The sequence below is a fragment of the Prionailurus viverrinus genome, chromosome C1 (genome assembly GCF_022837055.1).
Source record: "Prionailurus viverrinus isolate Anna chromosome C1, UM_Priviv_1.0, whole genome shotgun sequence".
Taxonomy (NCBI): Eukaryota; Metazoa; Chordata; class Mammalia; order Carnivora; family Felidae; genus Prionailurus; species Prionailurus viverrinus.
Window position 1 is genome coordinate 138,139,348 of NC_062568.1, and position 19,644 is coordinate 138,158,991.

The 19,644-nt window shown below is 39.9% G+C and overlaps 1 protein-coding gene and 1 pseudogene across 5 annotated transcripts in view; both read right to left on the bottom strand.

Moving 5' to 3' along the window:
- ZNF326 (zinc finger protein 326) overlaps positions 1 to 14,678 on the bottom strand; it is a 37,503-nt gene extending 22,825 nt beyond the window's left edge. Inside the window, exons 1-5 of one of the 5 annotated variants that reach the window (XM_047871233.1) lie at positions 14,509 to 14,678; positions 11,941 to 11,985; positions 3,180 to 3,215; positions 2,973 to 3,084; positions 425 to 566 (exon numbers count right to left, since the gene is read on the bottom strand). In XM_047871233.1, the coding sequence (XP_047727189.1) occupies positions 425 to 566; positions 2,973 to 3,084; positions 3,180 to 3,215; positions 11,941 to 11,985; positions 14,509 to 14,524 (351 nt within the window). In that variant the 5' untranslated portion in view covers positions 14,525 to 14,678. Of the gene's footprint in view, positions 1 to 424; positions 831 to 2,972; positions 3,085 to 3,125; positions 3,216 to 11,940; positions 11,986 to 14,508 lie in introns of those variants that run through there. The other 4 variants (XM_047871232.1, XM_047871234.1, XM_047871235.1 and 1 more) reach the window with 4 other exon arrangements.
- Positions 14,679 to 16,923: 2,245 nt separating this feature from the next.
- LOC125173967 (thioredoxin-like) lies at positions 16,924 to 17,242 on the bottom strand (annotated as a pseudogene).
- Positions 17,243 to 19,644: the final 2,402 nt, after the last annotated feature.

The window sequence follows — 19,644 nt, forward strand, 5'->3', positions numbered from 1 at the left end:
TGTGCTAGAGTTAGCAGCAAAGTATAAACATTTTATCATACATTGCACCTTTAACCTACTCAAAAACTCCAAAGGGTTGGTTACCTTTTACAATAATCCAAGAACTGTCCCACCAGCAAAACTGCTAGTGTTTTACAAGGAAAAATGCAACTCCTTTTAACCCCTTTTAGACCAAAACCTAATATCCTCACCTTTTTAATAAAGGGAGATTTGGCAAAACTATGAACAATCATCTCACACTGCCACTTGTTTTCTGAAGTGCTGGAAAAACTTTTACAGGCAACCTAAAAATTAGCTTATGATTCAGCTTTGCTTCAAAATACACTGGGATGAACAGTGTTTACTCTAGTTGAAAACCGTGGTCTTGAAAGGGTTTAAAAGAGTGACTAGTGAAAAGAATCTGAAAAGATTCTGTTGTACTTACTCCTCGGCCTCGGCCTCTGCCTGTTGATGGTCCTCCAAAAGCATCATAGTTTCTGCTTCCAAACGTACTTTCAGGATAAGCAGGCGTTCCTCTCCCCCGAGAGCCTACAGGTGCAGGCTTCATATGGGGTGAAGAAAAACTGCTGTAGGAAGAGTAATTCTCTCTTCCTCTGTCCTCCATAAACCCAGGCCTCAATTTTGAACGGGAGTAAGGTGCTTCCCAGCTAGACCCGCCCTGGTTTCTACCTCCGAAAGAGTCAAGGCTATTCCGGTAGGAGCTCTCAAATCGACCACCATAACTACCTCCGAAGCGGCTTTGTTCGGGTTCATTAAAACCATAGCCAGATCTGTACAGATCTCGCCCACCCAGAGAAGACCTGGAGTCGTAAGACTCATAAGGTCCAAACCTGGAAAAGTTGCACAGTGAGGGAAAAAACAAAAGTAAGCTTACTAATGTTAGACAATTCAAAAGACAAATTATCAGATGACATTTATCAACTAAAATTCATTTATACCATACTGGTTTGCACAGTTCTACTTTTATTCACACCCTGATTAGGGCTGGGCAGTTCAACATGAGACCAGATAGAAAGCTATCTGAGTCAGTTTTTAAATATGAATTGAGTTAAGTAAACCTTAGCTTAAAAATCTGCTTTGTGGCAGCTTTTCTATTTTATTAAAAAGATTTGTCTGTCAGTATTTAAGCCCAGCCCTAGTCTTGGAAAAAGTCATTTGCTAAAGTTCACAAACTACTCAAACTTTCTTTGAATCCATCCCTAGTACTGGAAAATACCAAATATTTACAATATTTTGGCTTTCAATAGGGACATAAATTGAAGACTATACCAATATAGGCTATTTGTGACACAGAAGAGATCCTCTTTGCACCCCTAATAATCTATGTAACAAAACTGCTTGTGTCTGTAGCAGTCAAAATTTGGAGAATTATCTCTGCTTACAAAATTTGATATCCTGCCCAACTTTGGGTAAGGTCAATAATCAATCCTCAGTCACTTTCTACTTGTAGACTAGCAAATCTAACAAATCTAGAAGAATAAGCACATAAAATAGAACATAAAAGTAAAAGACCACGAACATATATCCTCTGCATATGAATTTTCAAGGCAGATGAGAAAGAGTACATTTTATATCTTCAATTATTTAAAAAATTATTTCCTGGTAGGAAATTATCACATAAAACTACTCTAAAAAAGGGAGCACACCGTCTCCTCAAGGTTTTAATAGAATCAACAGAAGAAACAAATCATCTTACTTCTCACAAATCCAAAGCATGGATTACAAAAGTTGCTTCATAGCTTACAACATAGTTTTATAAAGGCCCACAATTACACATGAGATAAACGATAACATCTACATAGTTTATCCACATCACATTTACAATGCAATAGGGCAGTAACGGATATATTAAAACAGTTAAATGTGTTACATTACTTCAATTATTTACAGATCACTAAATAGAATGTACTATTTATTTCTGAATCCTGGTAACCGTATAAAAATTATTCCTCTTTCCAGCTCTTTTTAAAACATCTATCACATAAGCAAAATTGTTGTATCTGTTCATTTTCTTGATTTTCCTCTACTATTAAACCATAGTGGCACACTTGAAGCAGAAAGAAGGAAAGTAAAGCATCATTCAGTCCATCCTTAAGGAATCCGGATCCTTCATTTTATGAAGAAGGAGGATAGTTTCAAATGTTACCTAACTAGTTATACTTAGTAGAAATATCTGTGCCTTAAAAGGTATACACTCTTTGCCTGAAATGTGGTCAACCCTACGGCCTGAGTAGTTCAACTAGTGTTAAGCTTTACACAGTATCAACAGTAAAATATAAAAACAATCTAAACTCTAGTGCATTAAAATAAGCAAAGGTATAGTATTCATGGCTTTAATACAATGCTCCTAGCTTAGAGCACAAGTGTTTTTGGTCTAAGTAGTATCTGCCAATAAATAACCTAGATATGGACTTAAAGAACATTTTATTATTACAATTTGCTCCTACAACTTACTCTAAAATTAAAAGAATAACTACCTTAAATGTTTCTCAGAAAACTGAATGTTGCTAGACTGGTTCAGTTAAACCCATTCCAGCCAAAGACTGCTTTGCTGCTTTATAGAACACCCCACATCAGAAAAGACACTTTTAAAAATCATAAAGAAAAAGGTTCACAGATAATATTTCCAATAACATTTTTATATCATTTGTTCAGAACATTCTGACTGATGAGGAGTTAAAAGTAAAGGAAGTTAAAAAAAAAAAAAAAGAGTTCACTACTAAAAGACAGAAAAGCCTACTCTATTATAGTGAAATGAAAATAGCTACTTGAAGTTTTCCTAAAATAATGTCTGCCAGTAATCCTGAGGTAATTTTTATAACCATTAATTAACACCTCTAAACATTTAAAGTGATTATTCAATACCAAATAGTGAAATTCAAGCATCATAACATGCCTAAGGAATACTTAAATTAAAATATCCAGAATCTTATAGTCATCTAATCATTTGGCCAAGTGATTAAGCAATTTACCTGCTACCCCCACCACCACCACTGTGATTGTCCATGCCATATGACTGGTTTAGGTAGGAGTCCATGGATCTTTGACCCCCATAGGATCCATGGCCATAGTCACGGTCCATCCCTATAAAGAGTTTAAAAAGAAAAAAATTAAATGATGCTCACCTTTACTGGCACTCAAAAGAAGAATTTTTAGATAAATATCCTTGAATGTCAGACCTCCATAAGATCCGGGGCCATAATCACGATCCATTCCTAAAACAGAGTCAGTAAAAAAGGTCAGTAAGATATACCATCCTCTTCAGGAATCTTTGCATAAAACACAAGATATTCCTATCAATGATCTGAGATAATAATTCATCATTAACATTTAAGCTAAACTCACAGTAGACATGGAAGGAAAAAACCTCACAAATGATAATCTACTGAATAATCAGATTTGCTAATAAAACCTATTTTTCAAAAAAACATTATCAACTAAGAAAGTTCTATATTAGAATTATTTTTAATTTAATCAACATCTATTTGACTAGGGTGCTACTTTAAGGTTCTGTATTAGCTTATTCCATAGTACATAATTAATAATAATTCCTACTCTCAAAAAAAATCATTTATTAATGTCAAGAAGAAAAACTTTGTTCTAAGTATACTTTTTTGCATCTAGCTGCTCTCAAAAGATCTAAAAACTCAGAAGCAGCCACATTTTCAATTAGCCTAATTTAAATTTGTTCATATACTAACCGAAATAGACATTTTTAAAAAGTAAAAATCATGGAGTAGGGGACCAACCTGTGGTATTACACCTATAAATAACAACTCAACAAATATTTAAATCCTCAAATACTCTGAATAGGGAATGAATGTGAACTCTAGCAATACAAAACACACACAAAACAAATTCTAATACATTAAGGGTACTAAGTATGTCTTATTACACTGCAATTCCATCTATATCCCAACCTCTGATGTAAAAAATACAACGAAAGAGGTAATAAAATAAATTTACTATGATTATAAAAATGGTATTTTTAAATCATTTAGAATGTGTCTTATAAAGTCCTTTAAATCCTTTATTGTCACCCTCCTCAAATTTTATACACTAATAAATACAACAATATACAAAGAGCAAATACCTTAATTTACATTTTTTAAAACACTAAATTTTAATTACAACCACTTAAATATTTCTGGTCCTAATAACAATGACAACAGCAACAACTTCACAAAAATATCACTCAGAATTTTGTGACTTTAAAGCTGGAAGCAACCTAAATGATAAAATTCAATCTTCTTGCTTTACAGATTAGGGAACTACAGTCCAAAGAGATGACATTATTTTCTCTTTTTTTTTTTTTTTAAACTTTTTTTTTTTTTTAACGTTTATTTTTATTTTTGGGACAGAGAGAGACAGAGCATGAACGGGGGAGGGGCAGAGAGAGAGGGAGACACAGAATCGGAAACAGGTTCCAGGCTCTGAGCCATCAGCCCAGAGCCCGACGCGGGGCTCGAACTCGCAGACCTCGAACTCGCAGACCGTGAGATCGTGACCTGGCTGAAGTCGGACGCTTAACCGACTGCGCCACCCAGGCGCCCCGACATTATTTTCTCAAAGTCCAATATGTATCCACCCTTCTAGCTTTATGCTGTTGCTTCTATGTGAAACACTCCCAGCTAACACCCCAAATATCTGCTTCTTAAAATATTCTCACTTTTAAGGGTGCCTGGGTGGCTCAGTCAGTTAAGTGACCGACTTCGGCTCAGGTTATGATCTCACGGTTTGTGGGTTCGAGCCCAGTGTCGAGCTCTGTGCTAAACACTTGCTCTGAGCCTGGGACCTGCTTCAGATTCTGTGTCTCCTTCTCTCTCTGCCCCTCCCCCGCTTGTGCTCTGTCTCACTCTGTCTCTCAAATATAAATAAATATAATAAAAAACGATTTTTTTTAAATCTTCTCATCTTTTAAAAGTCCATTTCAAATACTAACCCTTTTAAGATCAAATTTAATGATACCATCTCAGTTGATTATCGTCTCTTTCTTCTAAATACCTAAAAGTCTATAGCTCTTATACGGTGCTTAGGATACTCTGCCTTATGTTCTGCTATTTGTGGCCTCATCCTAAATGTACACTCATCTTGTGGGCAGGGTCTGATTTCTACTAATTTTGTATATGCCCCAGAACCATGGTTCTCAAAGAATAGTCTCCTCACCACTGCGAGTTGCTAGGACCTTTTCAGGGATCCACAAGATCAAACTATTTTCATAAATAACACTGCAACATTATTTGCCTTTTTCACAGTGCTGACATTTGCACTGAAGATGCAAAAGCACTGGTGGGTAAAACTGCAGGTCCCTCACCACAAATCAAGGCAATGGCACCAAAGGATATTAGCAGTCATTGTAGTCCTTAATACTGCACACTTGCAGTAAAAAAATAATAAAAAGAGCCATCTCTACTTAAAAATGTCCTTGATGAAACAGTTAAGAATTATCAATTTTATTAAACCATGACTTTTCAGTACAATTTCTTTCTGGTAGTGTCTGTAGCACAAAAAGCAATTTTGCTGCATACCAAAGTATCACGGTTTTTGCCAGGAAAAGCCATTGTGCAAGTGCTTGGTTGTGAAATGAAATTAGCCACTTTTACAAACAATACTATTTTTACTAGACAGACAGACTGAGCATTTGGCATTTTCTCAAAAATGAACAAAGTAAAACTGTCACTTAAAGGAAAACAACTAACAGCATTTGCTGCCAATGATAAAACTTGAGCTTTTCAGTGAAATTTAGAATTATATAAAACTTGTAAGTACCAATAAGCATAACAAACACAGTAAGTTTATTAATACATTTTTCATACTAAGACTTCAAATGGGGTGCATTATTTACATTTATAGCTCATCTAAAATCCAACTGTCCACATTCAAGTGTGCAGTCACATGCAGCTCATGGCTACCATATTAGACAACACAATTCTAGATTAATAAAATAGTCATTTATCGTTTTTTTGTTTTTTTGTTTTTTTTGAGAGAGAGAGAGAGCACAAGTGGGGGAGAAGGGTATTGGGGTGGGGGGAGAATTTTAAGTGGGCTCCATGCTCAGCAGAGAGCCCGATGTCAATTATCTGTCTTTAGAGTTGGTAATTTATTCTTATATTATCTCAGATAGAGGGCAATTTTGAAATTAAAATAAAAATTTCAAAATAAAAAGCCTTCCTCTAAACCTCATGTTAAAAAATACTCTTAGAGCTAAGTTCAGTTAGATAAACAAAGCAAAAAGTTTCATATTGTTATTTCTGCAAGTTTCAATTTTGAGCTCGCAGAGGCTGCCTTCAGATACTAAATCTTTTAGTTTTTTATTCTGTGTTTTTATTTCACTATGGAGTCATAAATTACTACTATTTATTGAACACCCACCTTATGCCAGGCACTGTAGAGTACACAAAAATTAAGAAAACTACATAGCAATGATTTTGGCTTATTATTCATAGTATGGTTACTATTCAGTTAATTAAAAAGGAAAAAAGGAAAAGTCTTTATACTGTATGTAATCAGTATGATTATAGGGATATAAATTCTATAAGATGACTGCTTCTGTATAAACAACATTCTTCCAGGTTACCAAATGAACTTAGAAATCACTTTAAAAATAAAACTGGAACAAGGCGCCTGGGTGGTTCAGTCGGTTGAGCCTCCGACTTCAGCTCAGGTCATGATCTCGCGGTCCATGAATTCGAGCCCCACGTCAGGCTCTGGGCTGACAGCTCAAAGCCTGGAGTCTGCTTCAGATTCTACGTCTCCCTCTCTCTCTGCACCTCCCCTGCTCGCACTCTGTCTCTCTCTCTCTCTCTCAAAAATAAACATCAAAATATTTTTTAAATAAATAAATAAAACTAGAAGAATATAACATGTCTTTATTATTATTATAAAATGAAAGTAATTCACTCAAAAACCGACCTCATGTTTTAAATCAAATCTATTCTATTGCTTTGATCACTCTATAAGTTCAACAAATGTTAAAACTCAGTTACAATTAAATCATAAGGAGCTGAGGAGTAACAGGAAAAAACAAATGACTTATCAAAATAATTAACAAGCTGTGTCACACCAACTCTTGAAATAGGACCTCTGTTCACCACCTCCACACTACTAGCATTTTGATACAGGCCACCAGCATCTCAAATGTACGTTACTACAACAGCCTCCTAACTAGTTTTCCTGCTTTCACTTTTGCTTCCTTTCTGTTTATTCTGAAGAAAACAGCCAGAATAAATCTGTTAAAATGTGAATTTAAATCATGTTCAGGGTACTTGGCTGGCTCAGCTGGAAGAGCATGCCAACTTTTGATCTCGGGGTCGTGAGTTCAAGCCCCACACTGGCTGTGGAGATTACTTAAATAAATAAACTTAAATAAATAAAGTTCAATGCTCAGTAACTTCCAATGGCTTCCCGTTTTGCCTGAAGTAAAAGCCAAACCCTTAAATAATCCGTAAGGCCCTATACCAGTGGCTTTGAACCAAGGACAATTTTGCCTTCCAGAGGACATCTGACAATCTCTGAAAGCACTTTTGGTTTTCACAACCAAAGGGCAGGTGCTGTTCACATCTAGTGCACAGAGGCCAAAGATGTCACTGAACAGTCTACAATGCACAAGATATCCCCCCACAAAGAATTATCTAGTCCAAAATGTCAATACTTGTAGGGCACCTGGGTGGCTCACTTGGTTCAGTGTCCGACTCTTGATTTTGGCTCAGGTCATGATCTCACGGTTTGTGGGATTGAGCTCCACATCAGGCTCTGTGCTGACAGCGTGGAGCCTGCTTGGGATTCTCTCCCTCTTTCTCTGCCCCTTTCCCAGCTCATGCTCGCTCACTCACTTGCTCTCAAAATAAATAAATAAACATTAAAAAAGAAGGCAACTGCTATATCTGACAAATTCTACCCTGTATGATTTACCTATCACTTCTTAACTTCATCATCTACCATTCCTCCCGTTATCGCTCCACTCTAGGTATACTAGACCCTCAGCTGTTCCTAGAACACAGTATGCACACACCCATTTTTGCACCTGCTGCTCCCTCTGCCTGGAATGTTCTTTCTCTGTATCTGCACTGCTCAATCCCTCCACTCTTTCAGGTCTTTATTTTCTATTGTCTCTTAGATATAAACAAGTTATCTTTGATTTTCAATGCCTCTGGCTACACCTCGCCACTCTAACTCTGTCTTAAGACTCCTTAGCAAAAATCATCAGCTCTAGTCAAAACGTTCTTAAGTCTCTCTGAAGCACAATGTACTCAGCTGTACCTTTATTCCTGCTTTCCTCTATCTCGAATGCTCTCCTTTTTTTCTCTGCTGTTTATATAAAAAGAGTTATTGTGAGGCAGGAAGGAAACATGGAATCATTGAAAATACAACTTCCTTCCAAGAAATGGTGTGGAGGAAATTTGGTACTTGACATATTTTCCAGTACCTTCTACTTCATTTCAGTCGCTGGAAAAGACAATGCTAACAATGAATTGTATTGTTGGCTTCATTTGGCTTTGTATTTGCTAAAGCCTACAGCATTCTCCCTTTAGATAGCCATGGCTTGCATCCGTACCTTCTCAAATCTGTGCTCAAAGGTCACCTTATCAAGTCCTTCCCCAACAGACAGACACACACACACACACACACACCACCACCACCACCACCACCACCACCGCCAACATCCTCTGTGGCCTTTTTCTTCTAAGCAATTGTTACCATCTAATATACAATATGTGTTACTTCTTTATCTTGCGTATTCTCCAATTCATCCCACTAGATTGTACTCCCTACAAGGGCAAGAATATTTTCCATTTTGCTCATTGCTATATTGCCAGTTCCTAGAATAGTATCTAATACACAGCAGTCACTCAAGAAATATTTTGTTAAATGAATAAAGTCAAATTACATCTCTGAAATTAAGTTCCTCATTTATGAAGTGTAGATAACCTAGACCTCAAAGTGTTGTCAAATAATGATCTTTAACCAGCAATGCATTCCAAAGTCATTCACAGCACTTTTTCATCACATGCACAACCAGGGATCCCTTATTTAAAACTAAGATTCAAGAGGACTAGAGTATGACCTAAACAGATAAACTTTGGAAAAGCTCCCAGGGGAATCTAACAATCACTATCAGATGAAAACCACTGTTGGAACTAAAATTAAGAGAAAAAATAAAGTTCACAACATTGGTAAAACATTAATCCAAAAGGATATATGCACCCCATGTTCGCTGCAGCTTTATTTATATAATAGGAGAGGTACAGAAACAACTTAAGTGTCCACTAAAGGATGAACGGATAAAAAAGATGGGGTACACATATACGAGGAACAGGACTCAGCCATAAAAAGGAATGAAATCTTGCCATTTGCAACAACATGGATGGACCCTGAGGGCATTATGCTAAGTGAAATAAGTTACAAAGCAAGACAAATACTATTACGTGGAATCTAAACAAAACAAAACAAAACAAAAAAGCCAAGCTCAGAGATACAGAGAACAGGTTAGTGGTTTCTAGAGGGGAGAGAGTGCAGGTGGGCAAAGGGAATCAAAAGGTACAAAAGTCCAGTTAAAAAAAAATAAGTCATGAGGGGAAAAAATAAGTCACAGGATATAATGTATAGCATGATGACTTAACTGTTAAGAGATTAAATCTTAAAAGTTCTCATTATAAGAAAAAAAATTTCATTATATATGGTGATGGATGGTAACTAGAATTATTGCAGTAATCATTTTCCCAATGTCTACAGTGAATCATCATGCTGTACCCCTGAAATTAATGTAATGTTGTATGTCAATTATACTTCAATAAAAAATAAAGTGCATCTCTTAAACAAAAAGTCATCACTGTGATAGAAATTGCTAAAGTTCTTTTTGCATCACTGTACATTAAGAAAATAAACTTCTGGCCTGGTATGACTCTACATGTCAAAGTCCTACATTTAGACATTAAATCCAAATCTCTGGTAAACACTACTAGAAATTGAAGCCTTTTATCATTCCAAATGTCTCTCTTTGGTGAATGTGTTAGTCCTACTCACTCCAGTTTAAAATCTTGGACTCGTTTTTATTCATCCTTCTCAATTTTCTACTCATTACTAGTCAGTCAGCCTGCAAGTTCTGTTAATTTTCTCTAGAAACATCTTACTATTTTCAAAATTACTACTGTCTTCTCCCAAGTTCAGGATCTTTAAATCCTAACACCTAAATTTATTAAATGGCTTTTTAGCTTATTTTCCAGTTTTTTCTTTTCTTTTCCTCTTTTAAGATTTTATTTTTAAGAAATCTCTACATCCAGCATGGGGCTTGAACTTACAACCCCAAGAGCAAGAGTCACATACTCTTCCAACTGAGCCAGCCAGGCACTCCTAAGTTTCCAGTTTTCAATCTACCTAAATGTGGATACAAATTAAAGTTCCTCTGGTAGTTTTATTATGACATTCTCCTGTTCAAAACTGTGTTCTTCAAGGGCAACTAGCTGGATCAGTTAGTACAGCATGCAACTCTTGATCTTGGGGTTGTAAGTTTGAGCCCCAGGTTGGGTATAGTGATTACTCAAAAATACATTAAGAAAACAACAACAACAATCACAACAACAACCAGAGGCACGTGGATAGCTCAGTCAGTGAAGCATCCAACTCTTGATTTCAGCTCAGGTCACAATCTCAGTTTGTGAGATCAAGCCCTGCATCCAGCTCTGGGCTGACAATTCAGAGCCTGCTTGGGATTCTCTCTCTCCCTCTCTCTCTGCCCTTCTGCTCATGCTCTCTCTCTCAAAATAAATAAACTTTAAAAAAAGGTATTCTTCAGCACTCAATATATACTACTTCCTACACATTGAGCTTTTTTAGCCCACATCAAATACAAAGTTTCTCTAAATTCTTAAAGATGATACACAGAAATTAATTGGACAGCAATTATTCTCATAAAATGGCACATAGTTTTATTTAGTACACCTGCTTCAGTTTTATTTTGTGAATATATTATATTCTGTACACAGCTGAATTTTCCTTTTCTCTGGCAATCAATATGTGTACTTCCACTCTATGGGGGTCCTTTTTTACCTCACTGAATTCTTCCATGTTCTTTTTTGTGTTATCATCCTGTCTGGCAGAACTTTAATCTATCAAAATAACATCCAACTGTACTCTGCCTACCTCTTATGATTTTATCTAGCTCTATAGTCACAACTCTAACGTCATGCTTAAGTCAATGAACAATCAGGCTTAGGGACTCCTGGGTGGCTCAGTCGGTTGGGTGTCCAACTTCAGCTCAGGTCAAGATATCACAGTTCATGGGTTTGAGTCCCACAATGGGCTCTGTGCTGACAGCTCGGAGCCTGGAGCCTGCTTCATATTCCGTGTCTCCCTCTCTCTGCCCCTCCCCTGCTCATGCTCTGTCTCCCTCTCTCAAAAAGTAAACATTAAAAAAAATATTTAAAAAAATAAAATAAACAATCAGGCTTCTTCATGTGCTCCTCTAGACAGCTCTTTATATACAAACACATTTAGACACTAAAGCAAATGACCTCAAAAACAAGGTCAAAATGTATTACAATAAAAGCGATATAAAACCAAGACAATAATCCACTTAATCTACATTATTCAATACCAAAGCTTCTCAGTCAGCAAAAAGAACTCGACTAGTTTCTTGTAACTCATCACTCAGAATGTAGTCAAGGCCTTTTGGAATAAATTAAGGGAATCATAATTCAAACAAAACAAAAGAGTCAAACTATACTGAATAGCCCTGACTTTTTCTGATTCCCAAATTCCTTAATTAAAAAACTATACATAGTGTGACAACATTAACACTGAGCAGTGATACATTAAGAGACAAAACAACGACTGAAACAAGGTAGAACTGGCTTTTTACATTGTTACTTTATGTGCACGTAGAGAAAAACTGAAACGCATTCCTTTAACATTATTTAAGAAAAAACAAAAGAGGATACTCACCATTAAAGCCCTGATAAGTATTTCTGCAAGCAGAGTGTGTATAATCTATGAAGACACATTTAACAGAAAGAAATTAGTGCAATATTAGCAAAAATCTGAAATTACATACTCATCTATTCAAATCAAACCAAATTTCTTAAAATGCCATTAACTCTATTATCTACAAAAATGGAGTGTAAATAATTACAAACATTAAATATGGAAAAACATGTATCTCTCTTCATTATCTCCCCAAGAGGCAAATCATCCAAATTACTAAAATGTAAAAACTCGCTTTAACACCTGATATACAATAATTGCCAAAAAAGGGAATCCACTACTGATTTATACAGGGAAACAAAAGGAAGGCAGATAGATTAAATTATGTATCAAAAATTGCAAAAAGGGCCATGTGAGAACTGATTGTATGTAATATGTAATTGTTTCAAAGTTAATATATTTCTTTTACCTACTCGCTCTCTAAAGTTTTCAAGATCTTATTTGAGAATGCATATACACAAACATGTATGTTTGCCTTCACTGTATCTATCCAGGATGTGACATCACCAAAAACCATATTGGCAATTTCCGTTAAAACGGATTTGGCAATTGTTAAGTCCTTTAATTAATTTTACTAATAAATACTAAAAGAAAGAAAGCTGATACAGTGATCCCTTGAATGCCACAGAATCCAGCTACACTGCATAGGATTAGATTCAGATGTATTGTTAGTCAAATTCCACTCCCAAATATAGCAGTAAAGGAGAAAAGGAAGCAAGAGAGAGGAGGAGTGTTTACTCACTGACACTGTTTATAATTTTATTACTAACGCTGGAATTGTAGGCACATGGTGACAATAAAAAGTAAGCAAACTAAGTTTTATTGTTTTTCAACTCTCTACAGAAAATGGATTCCCTTGGGGGGGGTGGGGGGGGTGGAACCACTCCCATTGTTCCCTCCCCCCACCTGGGTAGCTTCTGCTGTACCCTGAGTGTTGGTACTATCATCAAACTTCGGTATGAAAACATAGCAATATATTTTTAACTTTCATTCCCAGCTTCGCTACTTCACATAAACATAGTTTTAAGGTATCTGTATCAAAATGAGTCAAAGTCCAACCAAAATAAACAAAAACACCAGAGTGTGCTACTCGTAACAGCTGGACTTCCTATTTCAAACTAATTGAAAAGGCTCCACCAAAGCGTTATCCCAGGGGCGCCTGGGTGGCTTAGCTGGTTAAGAGCCCTACTCTTGATTTCCGCTCAGGTCACGAGGTCAGGCTTCGTGAGATCAAGCCCCACATCTGGCGCTGCACCGACAGCTTGGGATTTTCTCTCTCTCTCTCTCTCTCTCTCTCTCTCAAAATAAATAAATAAACTTTTTTTAAACATGGGTTCTTTCAGCCCCCTTTCATATACTTAGATTTGGCAGCTTTAATTCTTTTTGGCATGAAATCAAATCAAAGATCAAAAGATCGTTTAGTCAGACTCACGCTGAGATCACAGTACGTTCAATGTTTCATATAATTGTTTCGGTTGGGTGAGGGGCTTACAACTGGTTAGCGAGCCGGTTTTAATTAGACACGTCTGGTTACTCAGGATTAAGACCGCTTTAACCACTGAAACCCTTTTCCACGTCTCCCTAACCGACTCATTTTATCTTGACACCCATTCCTATAAAAGTTGGGCAAGATTTGAAGACAAGGTGAAAACCAAATTAATTTTACTCTGGGAGCCTGTGAAAATGGTTTCAAGAACTAGCCGTGAGAGACAGCTGAAAGGTATTGCTGGAATACGGTTTACTTAAACGTTAAGTCCGACGCAGGCGGCTGGGCACGGAGCTGAATTTGAAGGGCATGTGATGCCGTGCCAGAATTCTAACTTAAGTCCCATCCATACACAATCCAGAGGAAAAAAATGCTTAGGTTCACGCAGCTATTTGAAATTAGGGATTAACGACCGGGTTAATCTTGGTGGATAAACAGCCCAGTTTGCTAACCAGTAATAGCTTAGGTTTCCATTCGGCACAGAGATCTACCTATACTTGTCACTTACGGACGCCCTTTAAACTCGTCTTCAAACTAAGACGAGAAACATCACCGTGAACAAGCCTCTGGAAATTGTATCTGTTAAGAAGCAACCTGGTTGGGGATCTACTACACTGACGAGCTGGGTCGCCGCCCTGTGAGGCGAACGCGACGCGAGGCCGGGGAGGCCCCACCCGCCCCTCTGCCCGAGACCGGGGAGTTGGGAGGCGTCGGGGCAATTTCCACGCACCGGGGCCGGGGCGAGTCCGGAGCGCGAGTCCGGGGCCCGAGACCGGAGGCCGTGGCGCTCTGGGCGCGCCCTTCCCCTCACCGAGGCCGGCACGGAACTCCCAGGTCCCCGGCGGCAGCGGGCGCCGGGCGGGCGCGACACGGCGCGCGGGTTCCCACACAGGCCGATTCCGGGCACTGGGCCCGCGGCGGGCGGGCGGCCTCCGGGCCCGCAGAACAAAGCCCACACGGCCATCTTGAGACCGTAAACAGACCCCCGGGGCGGCCACCCCGCCTCCCGCCCGCCGTGGCGACCAGCCAGAGGCGCCGCTTACCGTCTTCGAAGTCCATGGCGGAGGCTCGGGGCTCACAGCCTCGGCGACGCTGGGCTGAGCTGTGGCAGGCGGCGAGCGCCCGCGACCCGCGGTTCCACACCACCCGTCCTCGCGACCGACAGCGGCGCTACCGGCCCGGGAGCCGCAGGCCACAGCGAGGCTGAGGGGCGGGGCCGGCCGGCGCTGCCAGCCGCCGCAGCGCGGCCTGCGATTGGCTGGCGCGGGCTGGTGGGCGGGCCCTCGAGTGGGGGCGGGAAGGAGGCCCGCTGTCGCGCTCCCGAGTGCTGACCCTCTGGGAGCGGCTGAGGAGGAAGGAAGGTGGAAAGAGGAGCGTCGAAGACTGACTAGGGTCACGGGAAAGCGAACTGGGTGTTCGGGAAATTCTGGCTGCGGCCCGCCATGTTTGATCCTGGCAAGAGCGAAAGGATCTAGTTGGAATACCTCCCTCCTGCCCAAACTAATAAACCACGTGCCGACCTTTTGCTTTTTATTGGCTGGGGATGACTGTACCGAAAATGTTAACATGTTTCTGGACTTTTTGCTGTGGAGACGCTGAAGTCCCAGACGATTTTCACTCTGTGAGCAGAGAACAGATTGCAAAATAGGAAATAATTGTGGAAATGATCCAAAACAAGCTATTACCAATTTCTGAATGTTAAGGTCCAAAATGAAAGTGCTGTAAAAGTTCAAAACCAGGGATGATTTGTGGCAGAAGTCCTCCAGAACCTGACGAATGACCATGCACAAATATCCACACACCTTGGCGTTGTATTATCACTACTTTGGAAGTAGTGTTGGGGAAGTGGGCAAAATTATTCATCCCACAGGTCAATATGGAAAAAGACAACTATTCATTCTGACCTGGAGGAGCTTGAGCTCCAGGTTTAATTTTTTTTTTTTTTTTCCTGTTAGTAGAGGAAATAGTGTCAACAACGAGTTGATCGCAGGATAGGAAACCATGAATCAAAACCATTTGCTCTTCTTTGAGGTCCAACCAGTTTCTGGAACCAGTTCCAAGAAGGCAGCTTGTGGAAATAGGGCTGGGGGAAAAACTCACAGATATACTATGTGTATTACCATAGCCCCAAACCTGGACAGGGCATTGTTTCTCCTTCATCACTTTCCTTCTCCACCCTGATTGATTCACCCATTCTCCACCCTTGTTTTCTTTTTTTCCCCCATCCTATACATGTTTCCTAGTCACCTGAGCTGAACATGTTGAAAACTGAACTCATAATTTCCCTCCTCAAACCTGCTCATCCTCCTTTATTCTTTCATCTCTGTTAGTGGTGTCGTCAGCAACCACCCACTAATCCTAGCCGGAAGCCTGCCCCATTCATCTAGTCAAGGCACAGCCCTCTCCCACTCTCTCACGCCAGTTCATACTGAAGTCTTTCATCTGCTTATTACCTCTTAAAGTTTCTTAAACTTGTTCCCTTCTCTCCATTCCCACCGCACTACCTGCAGTACCTAACTACTCTCATTCTCTCTCTCCCAAACTGTTGCTGTATCTTCCTAAATAATTTCTCTGCCCTTTGGCCTTGATTTCTCAGGCTTCTCAGGGCTGCGGTGTTCTAAACACTAATCCAAACATCTCATCATGCGTCTCTATCATGGATTAGATCAAGGCAAAGCTACGTAACCTAGAGCACGTGCGTCCGGATCTGGCCACTGCCTGACCTGCCATCTTCCTACATTTCTCCCTCCCCCTCTCTCCTACACTCTCTCCCTTTTGTGGATCAATTTTAAGCCGCTTCCCAAATCATCCCTATGCTTCTTCGTGCCACTAAGCTTTTACTTATGCTTTTGTCTCTGCTTGTGATACCACCCAGTTAACCCTACCCATTCTCAAAACATAGCTCAGGATTTACTTCCTCTAAGAAACACACCCACATCCCATCCCGGCACCCTAGGCCAGTACTTCTCAAATATTAATGTATATATGATTCGCCTAGCAATCTCATTAAAACTCACATGCACACTCAGTCAGACTGGGTTGGAGCCAGAGTCTGCATTCCTCACAGGTTTCCAGAAGATGCTGCTGCTGCTGCTGCTGCTGCTGCTGCTGCTGCTGAAACCATACTTGGAGTAGCAAGGCCCTGAGCTAACCTGTTACCACACTATCTCCCCTGCAGTAAATACTCTGTTTGGCTTTATGTCTACCCACATTCGAAGCCCTTTGAGATTAGAATCAAGACTTCTTTGTATCCTAAGTGCTGAGCACATATATTTGCTAAGTAAAACTGAACTCTCTTTTTTTTTTTTTTTAAGGATAGACTTAATATTTTATTGCCACTTATATAATCAGATGGCAATTGGGTATACAGTCTTCATACTTGATCTTTCCTTTTGGTAAATAAAAAAATTTACAAGTTTTCAACAGCCAATGGCTGGTTATGTTTTCAAAAAACATAATTAGATTAATTCATTAATGGTAGCTTCAAGTTTTTCCTTACTAGCTCCAGAAAGTTCACCCACCTTTTGTCCTTTTTTAAAAAACTGGAAGGTTGGCATGCATTTTGACTTCACGCTCTGAAGCAACATCCCAACAGTCATCCACATCTGCTTCAAGGAACGCCATGTTGGAATACTTGTCAGAGAAGGAATGAAAGAAAGGTTTAATCGTTTTGCAAGGCCCACACCACATGGCTGAAAAGTCAACTACTACAAGTTTTTCCCCTGCACTGTTCAAGGCTTCCTGAAAAGCATACTTGCTCTCAATCTGCTTCACCATTTTGGCGGTTAGGGTCTGACAAGCGGCTGTGAGGACCATGTAAGTGGATCCTAAGTGCTGGACAGAGCTCTCTCTTGACATTTTTAACTTTTTATTTTTCTTGGTATCATGGCAAAGGAATGGTTTGTAACCCGTGGTACTCAGGCATGAGTGTAAGGAAATACGTATTGGGTCACACACACACACACACACACGCCCTTCTTTCTCTCCTAAAAGAGAAAATTACCAATCATGGAACTCCTAACTCAAGAAGAAAACTGGCCTCAGCACAAATGCCTGGAGAGCCAGAATACATAGATATCTTCTCCCTTTCCTTCCTCTTTCCCAAGGCAGAAGCAGGTGGCCATACCTAGATACCCCACAATACCTGAGAGGCCTTGCAATACCTGAGAGTCCCTCAAGCCATCCCTTAATTCCTTTACCAAACAAATATTGATTGAGCACCAACTATGTGCCAAACATGGTTTTCTTCCTTCACTGTCATCTCTTTCCAGTCCCCCAGAAACTGGCCAGGCAACCGGGCCTGTTCCCACTTGTTTAGGCTTAGATTTTTACCCTGAGGGGCCAAGGTTTTGTACAAAGTCTTAGACTATTTCATTCTCCATTTATTTTGCAGTAGGTGGCAGGTTAGTAAATGCCAGAACAGCTAAGCCTATTGGAAAACAGAAGAGAATATGTTTTATTAAGTGCAGAAGTTAAAAGGATGATGTGCTGATGCCAAGAGAAGTCTGCAGGGAGAAGGAGGAAATGGGGAGCTACATCTAAGACCTGATCCTGAGGGAGCCGTCAAAGAAGCCCTACCATTGCCCTCCCCAGAACCTGAGAAGAGCGAGGTGCATGGGCTCCCTGAGGACCCAGGGACCTCTGTTCCTCATCTCCTGACCCTCCACATACATACCTTCTGCTCCAACAACACAGGACCATCTGCTGTTCCCCAAACAAGCTGTGTATTTTCACAAGCTTTTGCTCACCCTGTTCTCTCTGCTTCTATTGTGTTTCCTTTCCTCCTCTGCCATTCTTCAAGGTTCAATATTCATGTTGCCTCTTTTTTTTTTTTTTTTTCAACGTTTATTTATTTTGGGGACAGAGAGACAGAGCATGAACAGGGGAGGGGCAGAGAGGGAGGGAGACACAGAATCTGAAACAGGCTCCAGGCTCTGAGCCATCAGCCCAGAGCCCGACGCGGGGCTCGAACTCACAGACCGCGAGATCATGACCTGGCTGAAGTCGGACGCTCAACCGACTGCGCCACCCAGGCGCCCCATCATGTCGCCTCTTTTTAAACCTCTCCCTAAGCTCTTAGTCAGAATCCCCTTCCCTCTGTGTCACCTTAATAGTGGTTAGCACAGTTGGATTCTTGTTGTAGTAAGTTATTTAGTTGTATTCCTTGTCTAGCTCTTTGTTCATACTCTTTGGGAATGGAGACCCTTCTCTGTACCCCTTTTATATGGCCTATAGGTAGCACAGTGGCGCTGTATGTTAAGGAGGAAAAGCAAAATCACCACTGAAGAAAAGACTGCATCTGACTGAAAGTGAGTGCCCAGAGCTTCCTCTGCACAAAACCACAGCATCCGACAATTATTTTGGAGAATAAGTGACAGTAGGGTTACGAAGGGGAGTTCTGATTTCACAATGCCTTCCCAATTGGCTCCAAATAATTCTTCTTCTCCATGTTCTTTAGGGAGTTCATAAATACTTAGAGAGGGAGGTCAAGTACTAAAAATGACTGTCTTAAGGCAGAGCAGCCAAACTTAACATAAGCAAAGTAATTCCTACTGAGGGTTCTGAGGACTTATCAAAGGAGAGCTGGTTACAGAACCACAGCAATAGAAATCGGCTGAAAACAGCTGGTGTTAACAGCACTGAATGGATGTATTTTATACATATGAGAAGATGTCTCTCTCCAATTTTAATTTACAACTTGAAAAAGACACAGGTGTCTCTAAAAGCTAAAAGAAATAGCAATTAAAATAATAATTAGCTTTTATTAAGCCCTATATATTAATAAATGTTCCAAAGAACTTTACATGTATTAACTCCTTTTATCTGCTTAAGAGTCCTATGATGTAGGGGCACCTGGGTGGCTCAGTTGGTTGAGCATCCGACTTTGGTTCAGGTCATGATCTTGAGGCTCGTGGATTTAAGCCCTACATCAGACTCTATGCTGACACCTTGGAGCCTGGAGCCTGCTTCAGATTCTGTGTCTCCCTCTCTCTCTGCTCCTCCCCACTTGCACACACATGTTCTCTCTCTCTCCCTCTCTCTCTCTCTCGAAAATAAATAAACATTTTTTAAATTAAAAAAAAAAAATCCTATGATGTAGGTAGTACTATTGCCCCTACTTTACTGCTAAGGAAACTGAGACCCATAAAGGTAAAGTTACTTGCCCAAGGGCACACTGT